The sequence below is a fragment of the Carex rostrata genome, chromosome 26, assembly GCF_964058835.1.
Source record: "Carex rostrata chromosome 26, lpCarRost1.2, whole genome shotgun sequence".
In the NCBI taxonomy this organism is placed as follows: domain Eukaryota; kingdom Viridiplantae; phylum Streptophyta; class Magnoliopsida; order Poales; family Cyperaceae; genus Carex; species Carex rostrata.
The window spans coordinates 5,172,737-5,193,612 of NC_135943.1; the positions used below are offsets into that span (position 1 = coordinate 5,172,737).

At 32.8% G+C, this 20,876-nt stretch overlaps 3 protein-coding genes across 4 annotated transcripts in view; 1 reads left to right on the plus strand and 2 right to left on the minus strand.

The window, feature by feature from the left end:
* Positions 1–6,192: 6,192 nt before the first annotated feature.
* On the minus strand, positions 6,193–9,211 carry ROS3 (RNA-binding (RRM/RBD/RNP motifs) family protein). Its single transcript, XM_078293095.1, has 4 exons — positions 8,894–9,211; positions 8,299–8,508; positions 7,314–7,751; positions 6,193–7,151 (listed from the first exon to the last, which is right to left on the minus strand). The coding sequence occupies exons 1-4, from the start codon at positions 9,119–9,121 to the stop codon at positions 6,480–6,482; spliced, it is 1,548 nt and encodes a 515-aa protein (XP_078149221.1). The 5' UTR covers positions 9,122–9,211; the 3' UTR covers positions 6,193–6,479.
* Positions 9,212–10,661: 1,450 nt separating this feature from the next.
* LOC144544599 (fe(2+) transport protein 1-like) overlaps positions 10,662–20,876 on the minus strand; it is a 46,905-nt gene continuing 36,690 nt past the window's right edge. Inside the window, exon 3 of the mRNA XM_078293132.1 lies at positions 10,662–10,967. Coding sequence (XP_078149258.1) covers positions 10,662–10,967 — 306 coding nt within the window. The remainder of the gene's footprint in view (positions 10,968–20,876) is intronic.
* Positions 17,105–20,791, plus strand: LOC144544407 (alanine aminotransferase 2-like). 2 transcript variants are annotated; one of them, XM_078292918.1, is made up of 15 exons: positions 17,105–17,221; positions 17,324–17,374; positions 17,662–17,712; positions 17,824–17,889; positions 18,000–18,061; positions 18,368–18,446; positions 18,528–18,632; positions 18,712–18,822; positions 18,937–19,074; positions 19,181–19,255; positions 19,344–19,461; positions 19,547–19,701; positions 19,802–19,876; positions 20,103–20,306; positions 20,526–20,791. In XM_078292918.1, the coding sequence occupies exons 1-15, from the start codon at positions 17,171–17,173 to the stop codon at positions 20,640–20,642; spliced, it is 1,458 nt and encodes a 485-aa protein (XP_078149044.1). In that variant the 5' UTR covers positions 17,105–17,170; the 3' UTR covers positions 20,643–20,791. The 2 variants fall into 2 exon arrangements, with proteins under 2 accessions (XP_078149044.1, XP_078149043.1); XM_078292917.1 differs by having other exon boundaries at positions 17,662–17,889.

The window sequence follows — 20,876 nt, forward strand, 5'->3', positions numbered from 1 at the left end:
CCAATTTTACATTATACAAGATTCAATTTTACAGTATACAATATTCAATTTTACAGTATACAATATTCAATTTTACAGTATACAATTTTCTAATTTTACAGTATACAATATTCAATTTTACAGTATACAAGATTCAACCCAGTGTTAATAACCGCTAATAACTAACTCTAACTGTCAATAACTTCCTATAACTGTAATTTTCGAAAGTACAGTTTGAAAGTACATTTATTTTGTCATGTTGTGCAAGTTGCAATCTTTTTCTAACTATCATGGGACCACTTCAAATAGTTGTTGGATGTTTTGTGATTAAGTGATATATTTTATGTGATATATTGTATAATTATATAGCATGTAGAAGTAATTTTACAGTATTCGCGCAAGTCAAAGCTGTGGACAAATGGTGGACAAAAGGCTGTGGACAATTAGACGCTTCCTTCAATTTATTAAAAGCAGCATCTTCATAAGAGGAACTTTTTTTTTTCTAAGTATTTTATTATTTCTTTTCTTTTCTGCTTTTATGATGAATTGATTGTTAAGACAATTTTGATATTTTCTCGTTAAATATAAAAACTTACATACTATTTGAAAAAAAAAAAGAATGCTGGTATTTTGAATCATCACAATTATCGAGATTAAACTACAAAGTAGAGAGAAACTTTTATCTTGTAGCATTATTAATTTACATTCTATGTTTTTTTTTGTAATTTTCATAGGTTGTGAGTTCTTTTAGTTCAATTTTTATAAGTTGTTTTATTGAACATTTTTATTCTAATTTCTTCACTTTAGCAAACTTATTTATTTCTCATGCGAATTCACTTTAACCGAATAAGGTGATTAAAATTTCAGTTGTTTTGGTTCGGTCTATTGTTGGTTGGCACTTCTAATTAGTTTGTACGATTGTGATTTTAAAAAATCAAAGAAACTTTTAATTATTAATCATAAATTTAATTTGGACTGAACTGATTGGACACTCCTTTACGTGTGAATATCTAAGTTCGTCAGTGCGAATGAAGGAGTGGATGTAGTTAATATTTAATTCGATTTGAATCGAATCTTCATACACGTGTCAACATCTAACCTTCGAGTGTAATTTTACAACTAAACATGACTTTAATTGTTAATATTTAATTCACTTGAAACTGAATCGATGGATTAAACACTTCTACAGGTTGAGGGCCTGTTCGGCCTCCAATTGAGAATCGGCACAGGAATTGAACTGAAAAGTACTGTTTTCGTGGAAAAAGAAAAATTCAGTTCAACTGAATTTTATTTTTTTCACGAAAACAATAACACGACCGAACATGGCCTGAAAGTAAAAGTTTAGGTAAGAATGTAAGATATTCAAACTTAAGAGCTCTCGTAATAATTAATTATATGCATCTTTTCCACCACGTGCCTAGAAAGTATTAAAACATAAGAAGAGGTACCGACATCTCGGTACGCAAACCAATTTGTGTTTCCTAAAATCAAGCGGCTTTTATTTTAGGCGTCAGGTGCCTTTGAGAATCAAAATATCAATCTCATGGGACACGTGGCACTTTGCAGTTGGATCAAAGGACACGTGTCTAGAGGTGTTAAATTGTATTTGATTTATTATCTGATCTTCAATCTAATTATCTAATCAATGATAGATTAATAACTCTTTGAATGTTCGAGTGCCTCGTGAACATGTCCCAATTGAAAGATAAAAAAAAAATGTTTATTCCCCCTTTGTCATTTGTGATTATTTTTCTTATTTTGTTCGTCATTTTCACATTAAAATAACTAGAGGATAATTTTTATTTTCACAATTTACTAAAGGTAGCATTTTTATAAGAGTTTTTTTTTTCCTTTACTTATGCAACTTTTTTTTTTATTAAATACCCATAGGTAGGCACACCTTTTTTTTATTTTCTAAGTATTTCATTATGTTTTTCTCTCGTTGTTGTTCTGAAACAAAAAAAAAAATATATATTTGTAATGATTGATTGTAAAATAAAAACTTCAAATCTTTGATATTCGACTACAAAGTAGAGAGGAACCTTGATGTTGTGGCCTTATTAATTTACATTTTATGTTTTTGTAATATTTTTTTGTAATAAGGTTCATTGGTTGTGCGTTTTTTTGGTTAATATTTTTGTACGTTATTTTATTGAAATTTTTTATTCTTTCTTCACCTTAGCATTTTAATCTATTTTTTTGTCCTAAAAACTTGTCTTAAATCAAATAAAGTGGTTAAAATTCTAGTTTTTTAGGTTTGGTTTATTGTCTGGTTGGCACTTTTGATCAGTTGGTACGGTTATGGCTTTATAAAATTGAATAAAATTTAATTACTAATCTTCAATTTGATATGGCCCGAATTAATTGGACACTTCTATACGTGTGAACAACTAACACGTTGATACAATTTGATAGAGTGGATGTGATTAATATTTAATTCGATTTAAACCAAATCTTTCTATACGTGTCGACACCTAAACTTCAATATACATTTACAAAATTAAACAAAACTTTAGTTATTAATATCTAATTCAGTTTGAACCAAATCTTTCTACACGTGTCGACACCTGAACTTCAATATACATTTACAAAATTAAACAAAACTTTAGGTGTTATTATTTAATTCGGTTTGAATCAAATCTTTTTATATGTGTCGACACCTAAACTTCAATATATTACAAAATTAAACAAAACTTTAGTTGTTAGTATTTAATTCAATTTGAATTGAATCAATCGGTTAAACACTTCTACACATGTCGACATCTAACCTTTCTCCGCATTTTGATCGATAGACAATGTTGTCTAGAGAGGATTTATATTTATAACTCATCACAGCCTTACAAGTTACAAGTGTTTCCTATAAATTACCTACTAATTATTTTACATCGGACTATGTATAACAACTTTAAGGCACGCTTTTAAAAGTTGAAATTATTTATTGTCTTTTTTTTTTTTTTTTTTTTTTTGTGGTGAGTGCCACGCATTGGAGTTTGATTGGATGATTGGGAATCTCGTGGGGAAAATGATATCCGTATCAATTCAAAAATTTGACCGTCAAGGCTCTTAGACACGTGTCCATCTCTAAGATTGCGCTTTGATCTGCCACGTGTACACTTTGATCTCCAATTTGTGCTCCCTAAAAACAAACTGCTTTTTAGGCGTCAGGTGCCTTGGAAGTTGGAGGTTGACCGATAACAGAAACGTGGCAATTCGGAATATAGAAAATTTGACCTTTTAGGCTCGTCAAAATATTTTCATGGGGGTACGTGGCACTTTGCTTTTGGATTAAATGACACGTGTCTAGAGGGTTCAACTTTATTTTTTGAATCTTTGAGTTAATACTTAATCGTGAACAGGTCCCAAATAGAAAGGATAAAAAAAGAGAAAATTTCCAGTGTACTCATATAAATATTCAAAATAATCAATTTTTTTTTTATCAAAATATAATAATATTTAATATCTCCGTATAAACAAAACATTCTTTCTTCTATCTCTAATTATCTATTTAACATTTTATTTAACTATTTAAAATAAAATTGACAATTATACCCTCCTCTTTCTCTCTTCGTCATCGAAAAGGCTGAACTTAACTTCGCCTTTCTTTTGTCTCTTTCACATGATGCTGCCCTTCTACGATTGTTTGTTAGATTTAATTGGACAAAATTTTAATCAGATGAGCGCATTAAGCTTTTTGTTACTTTCAAACCCCTTTTATTTGTTTCTTTTTTGTTTTTCTTTTCTAACGACTGAGGTTGTTCGATCTCAGCAGATAAAAATAAAATTAAAAAGTAATCATCTATCTACAATAGCTGGTTTTTTTCATTTTCCTTATTTTGAGATTGTGATCTTAAAAGCTGCTGAGGCCTATATGTATCATTAATTACATATAACAGAAAAGTCCCTATATATGCTGGAGGCACAATAACAGTGAAGGATTATCTCATTAATTAATTGAGGTGGAGTTAGGAAATATGTACGCAATATGTGCTGTGCTCAAGGCACATTGACATTCTTCTGTTTAAAATTACAGTTTTTTATTTTTATAGGGACTTTTCTGCTTATTTTATGTACTTTCTTCTTCTTAGTTTCAGCTCAAATGTATTGGGCAGTTGAATTTTAATGCAGATACAAACTTTGTAACTACAAATTCATCAATCAAATGTGGGCAACATCCATAATTTGTTCTCAAAACAATTTCCCTTCTCTGTGTACTTTGTATTAGCATATATATTTACTAAGAGTCATTCTAGAAAATTTGAATAGACGTTTCGTTTTATTTGGGACTGAATTATATATCTTATTGGAGAAGGAGAGAGATGAGGGATCAAAATAGATTTCTTTTCATGTGGGAAGTTATTTTTTTTATTAATTATTTCTTTTGTTAACTTTGAATTAATTGAGATTGATAATGAAAAAAGAGAGAATAGAAGGGTACAATAGGTATTTGGTGAGAAAAAAATTCACTCATCGCTCAATATTATAAAAGCTTAGCTCAAAATAGCACTCTCCAATTATATAGGACTGGTTGCTTTGATAGCTTTCTAACTTGATAATTCTGATAACATTTTTTTTATAAATCAAATAATAAAGGTTTAGACAATAGAAAAAATTATAAACATGTAGTTTTTTCTTATAAATTTGTTGTGTTGTATATGATTTTAATTATTGAATGATATATCAAATGTTGTTAACGTTTTGTTACAATGTCAAGATTCTCGAACTAATTTGTTGTCAATGAATTACCATAGCAATTATATAAAGAATCTATTAGGGTATGTTATGTTATTTATTGTGTGCGTGAGGAAAAAACATTCACTCAGACTTCACGAAAATCAGTCCACATGCACAATATTTTGGCCATTCAAAAATTTCCATTTCCGTTCCCTTTAGACGGCCGAACATACCCTTATTGTAGGTATTTAATGGAGGAATATTCGGTGTGCATGTACAAAAGCATCTCCTTTGTATATTATTGAAAAACAAAATTAAAGAATAAACTTATAATCATTTAACAATAATGAGTTTTTAAAAAAGTGTATGAAACTAATTTCTAAAAATACTTTTAGATATTTTCTTGTCTTTGAATACTATTAAGTGAACCAATAGTAATTAATGTACACAATATTATAATATTTTCAGAGTTGTGGAAAATTAATTACAAATAATCTTTACATAATTTGATCATTGGTCGTGGTTTTGCACTAAACGGAAAGCTTCAAATCTTTGAGATTCAACTACAAAATAGAGAGGAAATTTGATCTTGTGGCTTTGTTAATTAATTTTACATTCTATGTTTTGGTAATAAGTATAATTGGTTGTGCATTCTTTTAGGAGTAAGGCTTGGGTGCTATAGATAGCATAGAGGGCTACGGTGCTATGACTCAATATTTGAGTTTTTAAAATTCTAATAGTCGATCCGAACCGTTCATCTTGTTCTTCATATTAATATGTGTTTGGAGACCAAATTTTATATTTTTTGAAAATTATTTACTATTTTTTAAATAGGTAGAAAATCACTTGATCTAAAAAATTATGCACCATTCAGATATTTGATTTTCTACCTATCTAAAAAAATTGTAAAAAATTTCAAAAAAATGTAAAATTTGGTCTCCAAACACATATTAATATAGAGAACAAGATGAACGGTTTGAATCGACCATTAGAATTTTAAAAACTCAAATATTGAGCCGTAGCACCGTAGCTCTCAGGTATTACGGATTCATCTAGAACTGGTCTCTTCCAGTCTTAGAGGTGAAAGAAGTGTATTCAGTTTAATCTGTTTCTCCAGCAGGAGAGATCTACACTTGTAGAGCTGGGACGAAGGGAATCCTTTGAAGTATAACATTTCTACGTGAATAAAACGCGAATTTTTTTTTTTGACTTCCGTGTGGTATCAAATCATTATCGAATTATTCCCGAATCACGAAAATTTAATCCCAACGAACTGAACGTGAACCCAAACTATTCATTTGTTATTCTGCATACAACCAAGGATTGGATTGGTAGTTTGGGATGGGTCCCAGATTTCAGCTTAGGATCTTCTATGTTGTCATTCACTAACTTGTCTGTGTATGTAACTTTTCATTGCTTTATATTTATATTTTCCTTTTTTTGAATTGAGTGGCAACATAGAATAAACATCCTTTGCTAGTGAAAGGAGAGGACAGCTCCGGACAAACAAAAAAGAAAAAAACCAAAAAAAAAAGAAAAAAAGAAAAAGAAAAACTGAAATACTGAAATACTGAAATACTGAATACAAAATGGTGATGCTCTGGCCCTTTGCATGTAACGGGTAATAATAGTATAATACAAATATTTAGAATAGAGAAGACTCTCCTTTCATCCAAATTCCATCTCTAAATTCACAAATAAGGATTTTTCCAAAATTGGACCAATACAGACCTAACCAGAGAACTCATGACTAAAACAAAATTTCAAAAAGACTTATGACTAACTCATGACATTAAGCCGAAAAATACAATTATCATACAAATAGGAGGTCATTTGATAGATCTTTGACCATGAAATCGAGCCCCCTTTCTCACGCCAGAACCGTTGCGATTCTCATCACTTTTCTTCTTCATGTAACCGGACAAAGCTGCCTTTGTATTGTTCCATTCCTTCTCTGACTCTGCACTTTTCATGAAGGAGCACACTTCACCCACTGTCACTTTTTGCACAACCCTTCTAACTTCTTGCTTAGCTTGTTTATTTTTCCCTTCTTCACCAATCTTAGCCTCAGGAGATTCTTTATTGGATGCCACTTTTCTCTTTCTTGATGTAATGGTAGAATCAATAATTTTATTTTCTGAATTAGGTTGGTTTGATAAAATTGAGCTGACACTTGGTTGTGTTGAGCTTGAGACACTGAAAAGGTTTTTGGCTGAATCTCCTACAAGGTCTCTCCAAGCTGATTTCTGAAACCATGTGTCGCTCTTCTTTCCTGATTTTTCGGTGTTTTTCTGATCACTAGGTTGGTTCTGGTTTTCTACAGATGAGTTGTCATTTCTGGGTAAAACCGAGGAGAATTCATCTACAGTAGTTTTTTCGGTGGTAACAGTGGAAGGTTTTTCTTCATCTTGTGTGGGTTCAAGAGCTATTGAAGGGGGCTTTTCTGCATTTCTCTTGGAAATATTTTCCGCTGACTGTTGATGCTTTCTCTCTTTCAATTCCTGCGAATCAGCAAAGGGTATTTATCATTAACATTCATATAAAATGTTTATACCGAAACAAAATGAATGCACCTGATATTTCAAATTAAACATTGACTTACCTTTGCAAGCAACAACAATTAACATGACACATATACAAGTTATCAGAAAAGTTAGCAGTACCTGATTAGGAGGCACGACCTCTGAAACCTTGAAATCAAATAGAGATTCATCAGATATATGACTAGAAATATTTATGAGAAGATCCTCATCTTCATCTGATTCTTCCTCTGCTATTTCTTCTAGCACTTCCTCTACTTTCTCATCTTCCCTCTCTTCAACAATATTTTCAACCAGTTCAACAACATCTGGATTTGCACCCAATTCTTCCACCTTCTCACCACTTTCTTTCAGAAGCTTATTCATGACAGAGTGCATTATACTGAGCTCTTTTTCATGTGCAGCCGAGTCAAGAGCAGAGAGGTAGGTTTGGTTGGCTGACTCGCTGGGGCCACAGTGCTCCTCACAGTCACAGAAATGGAGGGGAAGAGTCGAAGGCACTTCTACCCTCTGAAAGCTGTACTTGTGCTTTCCACTTCCCTTATAAGGCAACATCTTTACCTGTGTAAAAACCGATACTAGTAAGGTTGTATCAAATTAAAACAGTCAAGTACGGCTAAAATGGGATCTCAATTAATAATTCCTTTTTAAGTTATTCTTAGCTTTTATTTTTTAATTTTGAACAAGTACCGTTGCTGCCTGTTTCTTAGATTGGTTATGACCAACAAACTAACTTAATAAAGAAAAACAGAAAGGGCTGTCGAAATAAACTGATCAGTGAGACAGTAGCATATTCTATCAGTAAAGAGATTTTCATGTGCATTTCAAGATTTTCAACCAAGAGCTTTTGAAGGTTGGAACCACAATTGGCCAGTATGGTTCTGGTCAGGTTCTAGTACACTAATAAAGATAAGTAATCGTAACAGCTGAAGTGCAAAATTTATAACACAAGAGATTTAAAAGCTAACCTTTTTCAACCAAGAGCTTGTGAAGGTTGGAACCACAATTGGCCAGTATGGTTCTGGTCAGGTTCTAGTACACTAATAAAGAGAAGAAATCGTAACAGCTGAAGTACAAAATTTATAACACAAGAGATTTGGAGGCTAACCTTGTTCAACTTGGGGACAAAAATGCTAATTTTCATGGAAGCCAAGTCCAAATTCCTGGGCCTAATCTCTTCATTTTTTGTCTCAGTATCTTGGGTGACTGGTACAGAAGGTACAGCATCTGCTTCCCATTCGCGCCTCAATCGACTGAGATAGTGTTCCTTGGCCTTCTCCAACCGTAGCTTCCCTCCTTTCCACTTGCATCCATTGTACTGACAAAACAAAAAAAATTAGAGATTCTCTTAGCAATAGAGAAAAATCAAAGCTGTTTTGAAAAAATAATTTTCTATACTCCACTTTGTATGTCCCTAGAAACTAACCAACTACTGCTTTTATCTGACAAACTCATGCAGAGAAAAGTGGGATAGCCAGAAAATCTGACGATTGTGCCTAAATTATACCCTATTTGTGCAAATTTGCATTTTATCTCACTTATTCAAGCCTATTATTATGTGACATAAAACCCAAAAGCAAAAATATGTAAAAACCATCCAAAATATGAAGTTCGGTTTGATCCCAACTTCTACTAGGTCTGGTGTTGCCATACTTGAATCATCCAGGAAAAAGAAGTAAATAGGAAGGGCAAAGAATACTAACAGTGGAGAAGAGCTTGGCCAGAGACTTATCGGATTGGGGCTCAAAATCCATGTAACCAAAACTGCGCCCGTTAGTGCGAACAAGCTCCACACTGTGAATTCGACCGAGAGAGTGAAATATGTTCTCTACATCATCAGCCGTCACATTTGCACCTAAACCCCCGATATAAATCCTAATTGCAGATGTAGTGCCACTTGCAGCCGTTCCATCTTCCACTGTTTCTACCATTTCCAAATGTTCCTGCCGATATTTAGCGCGCTCTATTATCTGAGGTTATTCAGTAACCCGTCGGCTAGGGTTCCAGAAAGAAAGGAAGAAATCTCAAGCTGGGAAAGAGACGAGGGAAGAAGCAGCAGAGAGACTGAGAGAGGCTGGAGAAGTGCCCCTAAGTTGGGCTTGAGAATTTGCTATGAGATCCATTTTGGGCCGGGCCTTTATATGGATCGATAAGTTGAATTTTAGGAAAACGGGTTTTGTGGCTTTTGTGGCTTCGAACGTTGATTTAGAGTTGGGTCGGGTCAAGGCGGCGGATCACGTAATAGTCATTTTTCAGGTTCGGAAAATTCCTATACAATTGATATATGACGAGACATTTTGCTAAGTATATTATATATGAGGAGGGATTTAATTATATATATATTTTTTAATAACATCGTATTACATTCTATATTTTTAAAATTTAAATACTCTAGATTTTAAAATTGATATATAATCAGGCATTTTGCTAGTATAATATCTCAAGTTTGAAACCTTGTACATAAATTAATGGTTATAATTATAATATGACAACACGTAGTGTATAATATATTATAAGTGATCCAATTAATTTGTCAAAAGAATAGGGTCGTAGTAATGCCCGAAACTTTTATTCGTACTATCGCTTCTCCTCAGAATTCTAAAAATATCACCAACGTTAAATTATTCAGCGGTACGGTAAGACCCGCAAACTTATCCAGCGGACCAATTTTCAAACTTACCTAAAATAATTTATTAAACTGCAAATACATATTAATAATTTATTAGTAGTATTTATTTTTTTATATACCAATAATTTATTACTTGTATTTTTAGTCACATAGTATTGATATATGATCTTGAATTGATATATTCCGATGAACATATAACACTATGACTTAGTGATGACTATCGTTTTTATAAATGATATATGTTTGTAATCAAAAAATTTATTATAAAAAATATTAGTTCTAATTTATGAATGAAACAAATTATATTATATGTTATTCTTTGTTAAAATGCACATTAGTAATTTATTTTTAATTATCCGAATTATAATCGTATCTGTTTAATATTCAATCTGCATTCGTATCTGATACTATCTGTACGTATACGTATCTGTATCTGAAAAATTATCATAAATAAAGATAGTGATTGTTCACTATCCGATATGCATCGGACCGTTTACACCCCTACTCTAAATTATTTCAGCAGTTTAAATTTTCTACTGATTTGTGGGAGAGAGCAATCTGTCCTATAAAAACACAGAGAACTATATAAAAGGAAAAGATCACAAGAACACAGAACACCTTGGGATATTTAAGTTGGGCACAAGAACACATATAGTTGTATAAATAAATAAATAAACAAACAAAACCTCTGACCCTACCTACCAGTGACATCTTCAACCAATAAAAAAAAAAAAAAAACTTTTATCCACACTGAATACTGAATCATTCAACGGATCAACGGTCATGACATTTTTCGAATTATGACGAAAAAGATGGTATATAGATTATACGCATGGCACTTCTTAGGCCCATTTGGCCATGAGAGACATGCCGCCGGCACCTAAGAGCACAGCCGCGAATGCGACCATCTGAAGCCTAACGTTGCCCTGCAGCCTGGGCCCCAGGAAGTCAGCCGCCAACAAATCAACCAAGGCCGTGTAATTCAGAAGCCCAGCGGATGCGGCATTGAGAACTCCGACCACTATGAGTGCCATCGGGCTACCATCTCGGTAGATGTTGGAGAGTGCAATGCCAAGCGCTATGCTGAATGGTGTAGTGACTGAGAAGAAGAAGGCTAGGATTGACTTCATCTTCAGGTGGTACTCCGCCTAAGAAAAGAAAATTACATGGTATCTAATTATCTAGTACGTTTGGATGAAACAAGAAATAGAGCAAGAATAATACTAATATCAAATTTGAGAATAGTAGCTAACTCAACTTTTGATTGGATTAGTAAAATAGTGAACTAATCCATATAAGACACAAAAAATAGTGAATTAGTGCTATTCTTGTTTCATTCAAACATCGAATTAATAGCTCAAAAGAGTAATGCTATCGGAAAAACTTTATGAGCTATTTTAAAAGTTCTAATTCTTAATTGATATAGGCACTTGTACTTCTTTTGGTACTTTAAATATAGCTCATGAAGTTTTTTTTTTTTGCAAGTTAAACTTAGGTGCTTTTTTATACTGCAAAAAAAAAAAAAAAAATTAGTACTTCATAATTTAGTGCGGAAAGTTCCCTGTTTCTTAAATTTTCATTCACCTTTATTGACTCAAAACTTTAACTTGGGCTTAAAATTATTAAATTAACTCAAGAGTAAGTTGTTATATATTTGCATGAAAAAGAAAGAGTTCTTTGTCAATTGTTTTATTGTCTTGCTGACCTGGTCAAATTTAAGAATGACCAAATTGAGATGTTGGTAATGAATTAACATTCTTAGTTATTTTTCATAAACTCATTGATGGAGATGTTGATTACTGATACTTTGATTTAATGAGAAGTAACTATTTTTCTTGGTATATAGAACTATATATGAATATAATTTATTGTGTACATGTCCAACTATTTGTGAGATTGACAGGAAATATTCAAATTGTTGTCACTGGAGCTTCTTATCCTTTGAGAACTGAATATTCGTTTGTCAGTTTTAACTTAATTTTACTTGAAAATCCAAAGACAAACTTTCGACACATTCCTATTAATTTCTAAGGACTAAACTAGCGGAACACCCTGAGCTCCGTCTAGATGCAGCAAAACCGCCAAGGCAATTGCGAGCGATTGTCAAGCAAATTTTATATGAAAAGAGGGAGGATATATATACTATCATGCTTTTTTAAGTGCTGAGGCACAAACGATTTGAGGTGCTTTCTAATGCAAACTTGCAATTATATGAATCGAGGTGCTTTCTAATGCACTACTAAACATTGACAAAATCAACAAAATTTGTGCAAGTTTTACATAGTTGAATAACAGATATAACATGTAATCGAGAAATTAAGAGGCAAAGTTTAATCATACATTTTTTTTGACACATAATAGATCAGAGTATATTGTTTTGACGCACTAGTTTATATTGAAATACAACTTTCCAACATATTTGCTCCAATTGTGATCTAACTGATTTATTGGTGGTGCACCTCTACAACTTGTAACTGTGACCTTGTTAATTAGTACGTACGTAGATCTAGAGCCATAAGCACGGATCAATCTCTATTATATGTATTTTTCCATGACCAGGCGATTGCAGCCATTGAATATGTAGAGACATTAGCACAAATATGAATATACTGGGAAGAAATAATGTAATCTTTTTCATTTTGTATCTGTCAAAAAGAAACAAAATAAAGTTCTACTATTTGTCAAATTCAAGAAAAAAAAAATTCAAGGTAAATTTTTTTTATCTTCAAAGAGAACTCTGCTGCTTAGGAAAAAAACGGAGCTCGCGATCTGAGCTAATTTATTTCTTCTCCATGAAAATTGAAGTGGAAAAAATATCAGACCATGAAACACGTGCAAACGAAAAATACTTACAAATTAAGTCTTTTTACCCAGAAAAACTCATAAAAAATAGGATTGCCGAACAGGCCCTTCCTTAATGGAGTGCGAGAGAAGTATTGAGCTGAAAATATTTTAATGGCTCATCTCGTATTATTTTTCAAAAGAATTTGATTGCACGGATTTAGGTTCAAGTCGTCCGTATACCATGCTCATTCCTAGCTAAGTTATGTATATATCCGGAAAATTGCACATATTTGTCTTCAAACTTTTTTAAAATTAAATTAGTTTAATTTTTTTCCTTTTTACTATTAAATAAATTTTGGAACTTCTTTCAAAAATGAAGTTGAATTCTAAAATTTTATCGCACCCAATGAATTCTTTAACTTAGTTATTTCTTGGATATTTTTGAAACTAACCGAGTAGGTTATTTCATTTGTCATTTTAACTTATATTGGATAACAATTTAAGTACTAAATATAAATTAGCTTTTAAGGACTAACTCTATTGGTTTCTAAGCTCTAGCAAAATTAATGTGGTCCACATTAAATCCAAGGATTAAATTAAAACAGAAATTACTTCTTTTTTTTTTCAAATTAATTTTTATCTTTACTAAACAAACTTTGTCAACATTAGACGGATGAAAGGCAATGTATAGTTAGCTCAGCTTATACTCTCCTATGTAATGTAAAGACTAATTTGTTGAACTAGATACTGTATTCTTGAAGCAAAGATTTATTTACATCTTTTCGCTACGGTGACCCGCCGGTTCGCCACCCATGTGGCTATGTCCGGGGAAGACAGGGAACTCCTTCCTACCTAGCTTATTCTTGATTATTTTGTTCTTAATACTTGTACTAGAGATGGATAAAGATTGATTTCTACATACGGCTTTATATCTATTTTCCATTATTTTTTTATTTTCTTTTAGTAAAGATTAAAAGTCAAGCGACCCAACTATTTAATATTACAAAAAATATTCTACATCCATGTTTAATTCGAACCTGCAATTTTCCACATGGAGGACAATATTTTTGCTACTAGACCAAAAACTTATTCTATTTGTAAAGATTATCATCATTAAGAAAAATGTATCTTAATCTACTTTTTTTAAAGGATAATGTTGAATTTGCAGTCGGAGGGGATGGCTTCAAATTTGCATAAATCCTATTTCAATTATTTTCTTTCAATAAAAAAATTATTGGGACTTTTTGTGTGATTGTACCTATGTTCATAACCAGCACTCCAGCAGTATATGTCAAATAAAAATGAACTTCTATTAATTAATACAATCAAATTAAAAAAACACAAAGTATTTAATGAATTACCCAAAAGAACAAGTCTCACATACTTTTTCAAAAGATCATAAAAGCGCATTCATTTATCCACAATTAATATTTGTTGAGATGATTGTTGAAAACACTTCTATAACGGAGCTGAAACAGTATGCAGCTATCTAACAAGCGAAGGGAATGTGGTAGAGGCGAGTTTGAGAAGTAATAGCAATGCATTTGATGTCAAATTATAGTACAGAAGCATTTATTAGAATGATTGGTCTATAAGATTATAGTTGCTTATACTTGCAAAAATTTTGTGAGCTAATTTTAATAGTTCTGATTCTTAATATATGCACTGTGCTCTTTTGGTGTTTTTTCTTTAATCTGGTACCAGTGTTTGTACAGATTTTTGAAAATGTACTGTTCTCAAAACTGGAATAAAGGATGACCGGATGGCATGTACCTTCTGATACCAAGCTTTAAAATAAGTTGTTCAGTAGAATCATACAAACTCATTAAATATTTTTACTTGTAGCAAACGACTCAAACGTTACTAAATGAGAGACCACAGAAAAACACCATATGGACAATTTTGCAATGGAATTGCTTGTAAAGCACAGACCATTACCAGTAATGTGTCAATGGAACTTCATCCTCACAGCACAAACATCAATGTGTCAATGTATCCAATGTCCAATGTGCGATGTAATTGTATATGATCATGGATTCATAAATTCTATAATTTAAACAAGAAAATCTATAATTCATAGAAGCACAGATTTATAAAATGTACAAATAATTAATTATCACCTTTACCATAATGCCCCATAAATTATTATACTAAAATTAAATCTGTATTACTATACCAAAAGTAACCCTGCCCTTATCGACAATATCACACCTATGACCAAACTACCACCGCCAAATGGGGATATTTATATCTAAAGTAGAAAACAAATAGTTAACAGTACCAAGTTCTTTCCTCAGAATCATCCTTCTTTGGTAAATACCACAAATCATCTTTCTTCCATTTCATCTACCGTCAAATTGTCCATTTAATCAAACCATCAAATTATCAATTTATCTTCCATCTGCATGATATAAAAATGAAAGACTTTATTGATTCCTTAAGAGTAAAAACATGTAATACACAATTTACAACTATATTAGATATGGACTAGATATTAACATGACTCGAGTTATATATGGTATCATACTCACATCAACCTTTATAGTAGTGTCAGTTTCACTTCAAGAAGATCATTCAAGGCCTACAGGACTCTCCACAGTAAAGTTTCCTATGGGCCTTAACTCTATTTTTTGGTTTTTTATTTTTTTGGTCAGAAAAGTCGGTGGACAGCACTGGTGCAAAATTAGGAAAATGAAAAATTAATTGACAACACAATTTAAGGCTTTAATTATGCTCATCAAAAGAAATTAGAAATACCCAACTCTCCAATTACAGGGGATATCCCAATGATGGACAGCTAGCACTAATGATAAAACATGCCTTTGTTGCCAGAAACATACTAGTTGGAAATTCGTCTTAGGAGAGACCCGATTTGGAATTCCAGCAGAGCTGCTGGTGTTGACCGTGGATTTGGCAACACTGGTGCTGTGGGTACCTAATGCGGCTACTAGTGAAGTAGCGGGACTCAGATCCTCTGTGGCATACGCTGTACAGCGATGTTGTTGCTGACCTGACATATGTCTCATCAGGGTGGATCTGAACTTTTAATATCCTATTAGACAAATCAGAACTTGTTGGAATTATTAACCGACTAATTACTATGACCAACAAAAAGTTCGGGTTCGGTTTGGCGAGTTCAAAAATTCGTGATTCGAGTATAATTCGGAATTGATTTGGTACAATAAGGAAGCAAAAAAAAAAAAAATTCCAAAAAAAAAAAAAATTCACAAAAAAAAAAAAAAAATATTTTTTTATTTTTTTTCGCATTTTCTCTCGAATGATACCTGACTCACGTTTTATACGCCTTTTATTCACGAATAAAACATATTATATGTTTTTTTGCATTTTATTCTGAGTTCGGTTCGAAAACGTCAAAAAAATGTTTAATACACAAATTAAATGCGAATTATACCCGAATCTTGTCACTATTTGTATCTAACAAAAAGCATAAATATACAAGAGCGCCGTAGAGGATCAAGCTAGGCTGAATGAAGGGTTGACTCCTTTTTCATTTTTTTAAGAGAACTCACGGACACGGAATCGACATATGATGTGCTCATCAATTCAAAAAATGAAAAAGGAGTCAACTCTTCATTCAGCCTAACTTGATCCTCTACGGCGCTCTTGTATATTTATGCTTTTTGTTAGATACAAATAGTGACAAGATTCGGGTATAATTCGCATTTAATTTGTGTATTAAACATTTTTTTGACGTTTTCGAACCGAACTCAGAATAAAATGCAAAAAAACATATAATACGTTTTATTCGTGAATAAAAGGCGTATAAAACGTGAGTCAGGTATCATTCGAGAGAAAATGCGAAAAAAAATAAAAAAATATATTTTTTTTTTTTTTGTGAATTTTTTTTTTTTTGGAATTTTTTTTTTTTTTTGCTTCCTTATTGTACCAAATCAATTCCGAATTATACTCGAATCACGAATTTTTGAACTCGCCAAACCGAACCCGAACTTTTTGTTGGTCATAGTAATTAGTCGGTTAATAATTCCAACAAGTTCTGATTTGTCTAATAGGATATTAAAAGTTCAGATCCACCCTGATGAGACATATGTCAGGTCAGCAAGAACATCGCTGTACAGCGTATGCCACAGAGGATCTGAGTCCCGCTAATTCACTAGTAGCCGCATTAGGTACCCACAGCACCAGTGTTGCCAAATCCACAGTCAACACCAGCAGCTCTGCTGGAATTCCAAATCGGGTCTCTCCTAAGACGAATTCGTATCCCCTCAGGTTACCTGACTGAGTAGAATTGAATCGGACGGTCCGAAAATGAATTGGCACGCATCTCCAAGCACAATTAATCTTGCCCCTGTCATCCCGAATCCTGACCGGTTGAGAGTAAATCTGAGCCGTTCGTTTCAACTGTGTTGAGTCAGGTACCTGGGTGGATACGGATCCCTCCTAAGACTGATAACCCGTTATCTAGTTGTTGATCGTCCGATAAGGAAAAGGAAAAAGAAAAACAGAGGAAATAACACTTCTCTCTCGCTTCTTTATAAGCATTCAGTCACAACTCAATCTTCATTTTCATTTCTCTTTCTCTTTCTCCATGGGATCCGAGATGACTGATGCCGTTGCTATTCATTCCATTAACCCCAAGGTTTGAGCTTCATATTTCCTTTTTCTTTTTGCTCATAAATTAAATTTGCCCTAAAGACTGAACGCATGAGCAAAATTTCTTTCTTGTTGATATCATATCTAGGTTTTAAAATGCGAGTATGCTGTGCGTGGAGAGATTGATACTTACACTGAGGTAATTAACTTACTGTTCTTGTATTGTACCATGTCAAAGCACAACCATGTAATCCATTTTGAAATGGAGTGGTCCATTTCATTTCTTTAAATGGACAGATCCATTTCATTTTATGGGGGAGATTTCCATTTTTATCCATTTTGAAGAAATAATAAAAATGTAAAATTCTACATGTTGTAAGATTTTATGTTAATTTGAGGAATATTGAATTTTTTACAAGTTTTAATTAAAAACACTAAAATTAATTATATTTATTTGAAATTTGCAATTTGAAATATGTTATCCAGAACTTGGAACAAGAGCTGCAAAAGAACCCAGGCTCGCTCCCTTTCGATGAGGTTTACAGTTTTACAATATATATTTTTTTTTATTTTGGATTCTTTCTGATTGTTTATTTGCATTTTCAAATTTTTCTCTTTGTTGGTGAAAATTCAAATTGTTTGTTTCAGATAATTTATTGCAGTATTGGGAATCCTCAAGCACTTGGTCAACAGCCTATTACATTTTTTCGTGAGGTGAGTGTTCATCTTAGTTCCTTCTCAAAATATATACAACATACAAATGAATTATAATTGCATTTTTCTAAATTTAATTAAGTATTATTGCATGTTTGTGTAACTTTCAGGTACTTGCCTTGTGTGACCACCCTTCTCTTTTAGAAAAATCCGAGACTAACACTTCTTTTAGGTATCTTTTTTTTAATTATATAATTTGAATTAAAAAAATATTATAAAATATTATATAATCCGAGACAAAATAATTTTTTTATTGTCCACTTTTATTAAGATTATATGATAAAAACCTATTGTAAAAGTATAAACATCTGATTCAAAAGTATAAGACCTATGTTAGAAGTGTAATAATTGATAAAGGGTAAATTACAGTGGTATAATTATTAATTTCCATGATAAGCGATAAGCGCCTCCATTTATGAACTTTTACAGTGGTGATATTATTTTCTCATTGGTCCTTTCATTTTTAATTTTCTGGCAGCTCGGATTCTATTGTAAGAGCACACCAAATCCTGAGCTCATTCCCTGGCAAGGCTACAGGTGCCTACAGTAACAGCCAGGTAAAATCAAATCCTATTCAAATATTAATTATTTTCTGTTGATTTAGTTTTGACAATTTTTCTTTTCAAATTCAATTTCAGGGTGTTAAGGGATTGCGAGACTCAATTGCTGTAGGAATTGCAGCTCGTGACGGTTTCCCTGCCAGTTCTGATGACATTTTCCTCACTGATGGTGCTACCCCTGCGGTAAATATAATTTGCTTTAATTCCTCTACTTAATGTTCCTAAATTGTTTTAAAATTTGATTTTGCAATTTTTTTCTCAGGTGCACTACATTATGCAACTCTTGCTGAGATCAGAAGCAGATGGAATTCTCTGCCCCGCCCCTCAGTACCCTCTCTACACGGCCTCAATTACTCTCCATGGTGGCACTCATGTATGCTTCTCAAACCGAGAACTGTTTTTTTTTTTTGTTAAAAAGAAAAGATAACCTGTGTTTGCCGGTTTTAATTGTGCGTTGAAATATTTTATTGTAAATTATTGTCTTTAGGTGCCATATTACCTTGATGAAGCCAATGGATGGGCACTGGAGATCTCTGAGCTTAAGAAGCAACTGGAGAATGCCAGAACAAAGGGTATTATTGTCAGAGCTCTGGTTGTGATTAACCCTAATAATCCCACTGGCCAGGTAAAATTCAAAAAAGTTCTTCACTTTTCACCATTTCTCTCTTCTTTTTTTTCTTATATTCCTCTTTTTTCAAATTAATTCCTGATTGTTTTGACTACTGATTTAGGTTCTTACAGAGGAAAATCAAAAGCAAATTGCCGAGTTTTGCAAGAAGGAAGACCTTGTTCTTATTGCTGACGAGGTAACATCAATGTAACTGTCTGAATCTTAGCAAGCACAATTTAAAATCTACAATCTGACATTTGTCATTTTTTTTTAATATTTTACAGGTTTACCAAGATAATATTTTTGCAGAGGGCAAGATATTTAACTCCTTCAAAAAGATTTTTAGGTCAATGGGTTATGGCGAGGACATCCCCTTGGTCTCGTACCATTCCATCTCGAAAGGTATGCGTAATAAAAAAAAAAAATCGATCGACTATACTTTAAGGTTGCATCGGTAAATCTTTTTTGTTGTTTCAATATGCACCAGGGTATTATGGTGAATGTGGCAAGAGAGGTGGTTACATGGAGGTGACTGGTTTTAGTAAAAGTGTAAGAGAGCAAATTCACAAGGTTGTATCAGTAAATCTCTGCGCGAATATCTCTGGCCAGATTCTTACTAGCCTTGTCATGAACCCACCAAAGGTGTCAAAACTCAGAAACAATCTATCTGCTTTGAAATTTAGAAAAAGAAAAAAGCATGTTTATTTAAAAAAAATATAATTATTCTGAGTAACTGTTGCAGCCAGGGGATGCATCATACGAGTCATACGCGTCAGAGCGGGATGGCATTCTCAAGTCTCTTGCTCGCCGTGCAAAAGTAAGATCGGTATCAGGAGCTATATTTTTATCCCTTTTGGTTTCTCTAAAGAAATTAATGGTAAAAGAAAAACCGATCGATGACCATGTATATACTCTTTGATCAAATTTCATAACAAATGAACCTGTTATATGCACTTGGATTCAAACCCTGTTAGAAACACTATCAAAACTTAGAACAACAAAATTGAAAAAAATTAAAAAAAGAATGAACATTACTCATTTAGGCACTGGAGGATGCATTGAACAATTTGGAGGGAGTGACATGCAACAAGGCCGAGGGTTCTATGTTCCTCTTCCCACAAATTCACCTCTCAGAAAAGGCGATTAAAGCCGCCAAAGCATCCAAAATGGCACCTGATGCATTCTACGCACTTCGCCTCGTCGAATCTACTGGAATTGTCGTGTTGCCAGGATCCGGCTTTGGCCAGGTTTGTAATGACATTTAGATATCTCTAGTTCTGTGCAAATACATGTCAGATTTCCGAAGACAGGTTCCAAATTAGTTCCTCTGTCATGTAGAGATTTTCAGTAATTTGAAAAAAAAAAAAAAAAAAAATGATTGAACAGCAGTAGAGGTTCTACTCTCTTAATTAGTGTCTATGGTAATTACACTAATATTTGCTTTGTTTTCATTTTGTTAAATAAAGGTACCTGGAACATATCATTTTAGGTGCTCAATTCTGCCACAGGAGAATAAAATTCCGGCCATCGTCTCCCGTCTTGCGGCTTTTCACGAGTCGTTCATGAACCAGTACCGGGATTGAATGGCTGTTCCATGTACAACATCTCATTGATAAAGAGTGATCCATCTGTATTTCTGTTAGAATATAGAGAGAACATATGCTTTTCTGGTTAAATATATAAAAAGAATTATTAGTAAAATGAATTTTTTTATTCTAGATTTTGGTCTGTATATATTTTTTTTAATCGGGTTGAATTTGACTTCTAAAGTTTTTATTTACCGGATATTTTCTGATTTTGGTTAGAGATAGTGCAAG

Excerpts from the sequence above, each read along its gene's own strand:
- LOC144544407 (XM_078292917.1), top strand. The coding sequence starts at position 17,171 with ATGGGATCCGAGATGACTGATGCCGTTGCTATTCATTCCATTAACCCC. Across the intron at positions 17,890-17,999 it reads CTATTACATTTTTTCGTGAG|GTACTTGCCTTGTGTGACCA; the intron begins GTGAGTGTTCAT and ends TGTAACTTTCAG. Across the intron at positions 19,702-19,801 it reads TTGTCATGAACCCACCAAAG|CCAGGGGATGCATCATACGA; the intron begins GTGTCAAAACTC and ends TAACTGTTGCAG.
- ROS3 (XM_078293095.1), bottom strand. The coding sequence starts at position 9,121 with ATGGTAGAAACAGTGGAAGATGGAACGGCTGCAAGTGGCACTACATCT. Across the intron at positions 8,509-8,893 it reads TGGCCAAGCTCTTCTCCACT|TACAATGGATGCAAGTGGAA; the intron begins GTTAGTATTCTT and ends TTGTTTTGTCAG. Across the intron at positions 7,152-7,313 it reads AGGTCGTGCCTCCTAATCAG|GAATTGAAAGAGAGAAAGCA; the intron begins GTACTGCTAACT and ends GCTGATTCGCAG.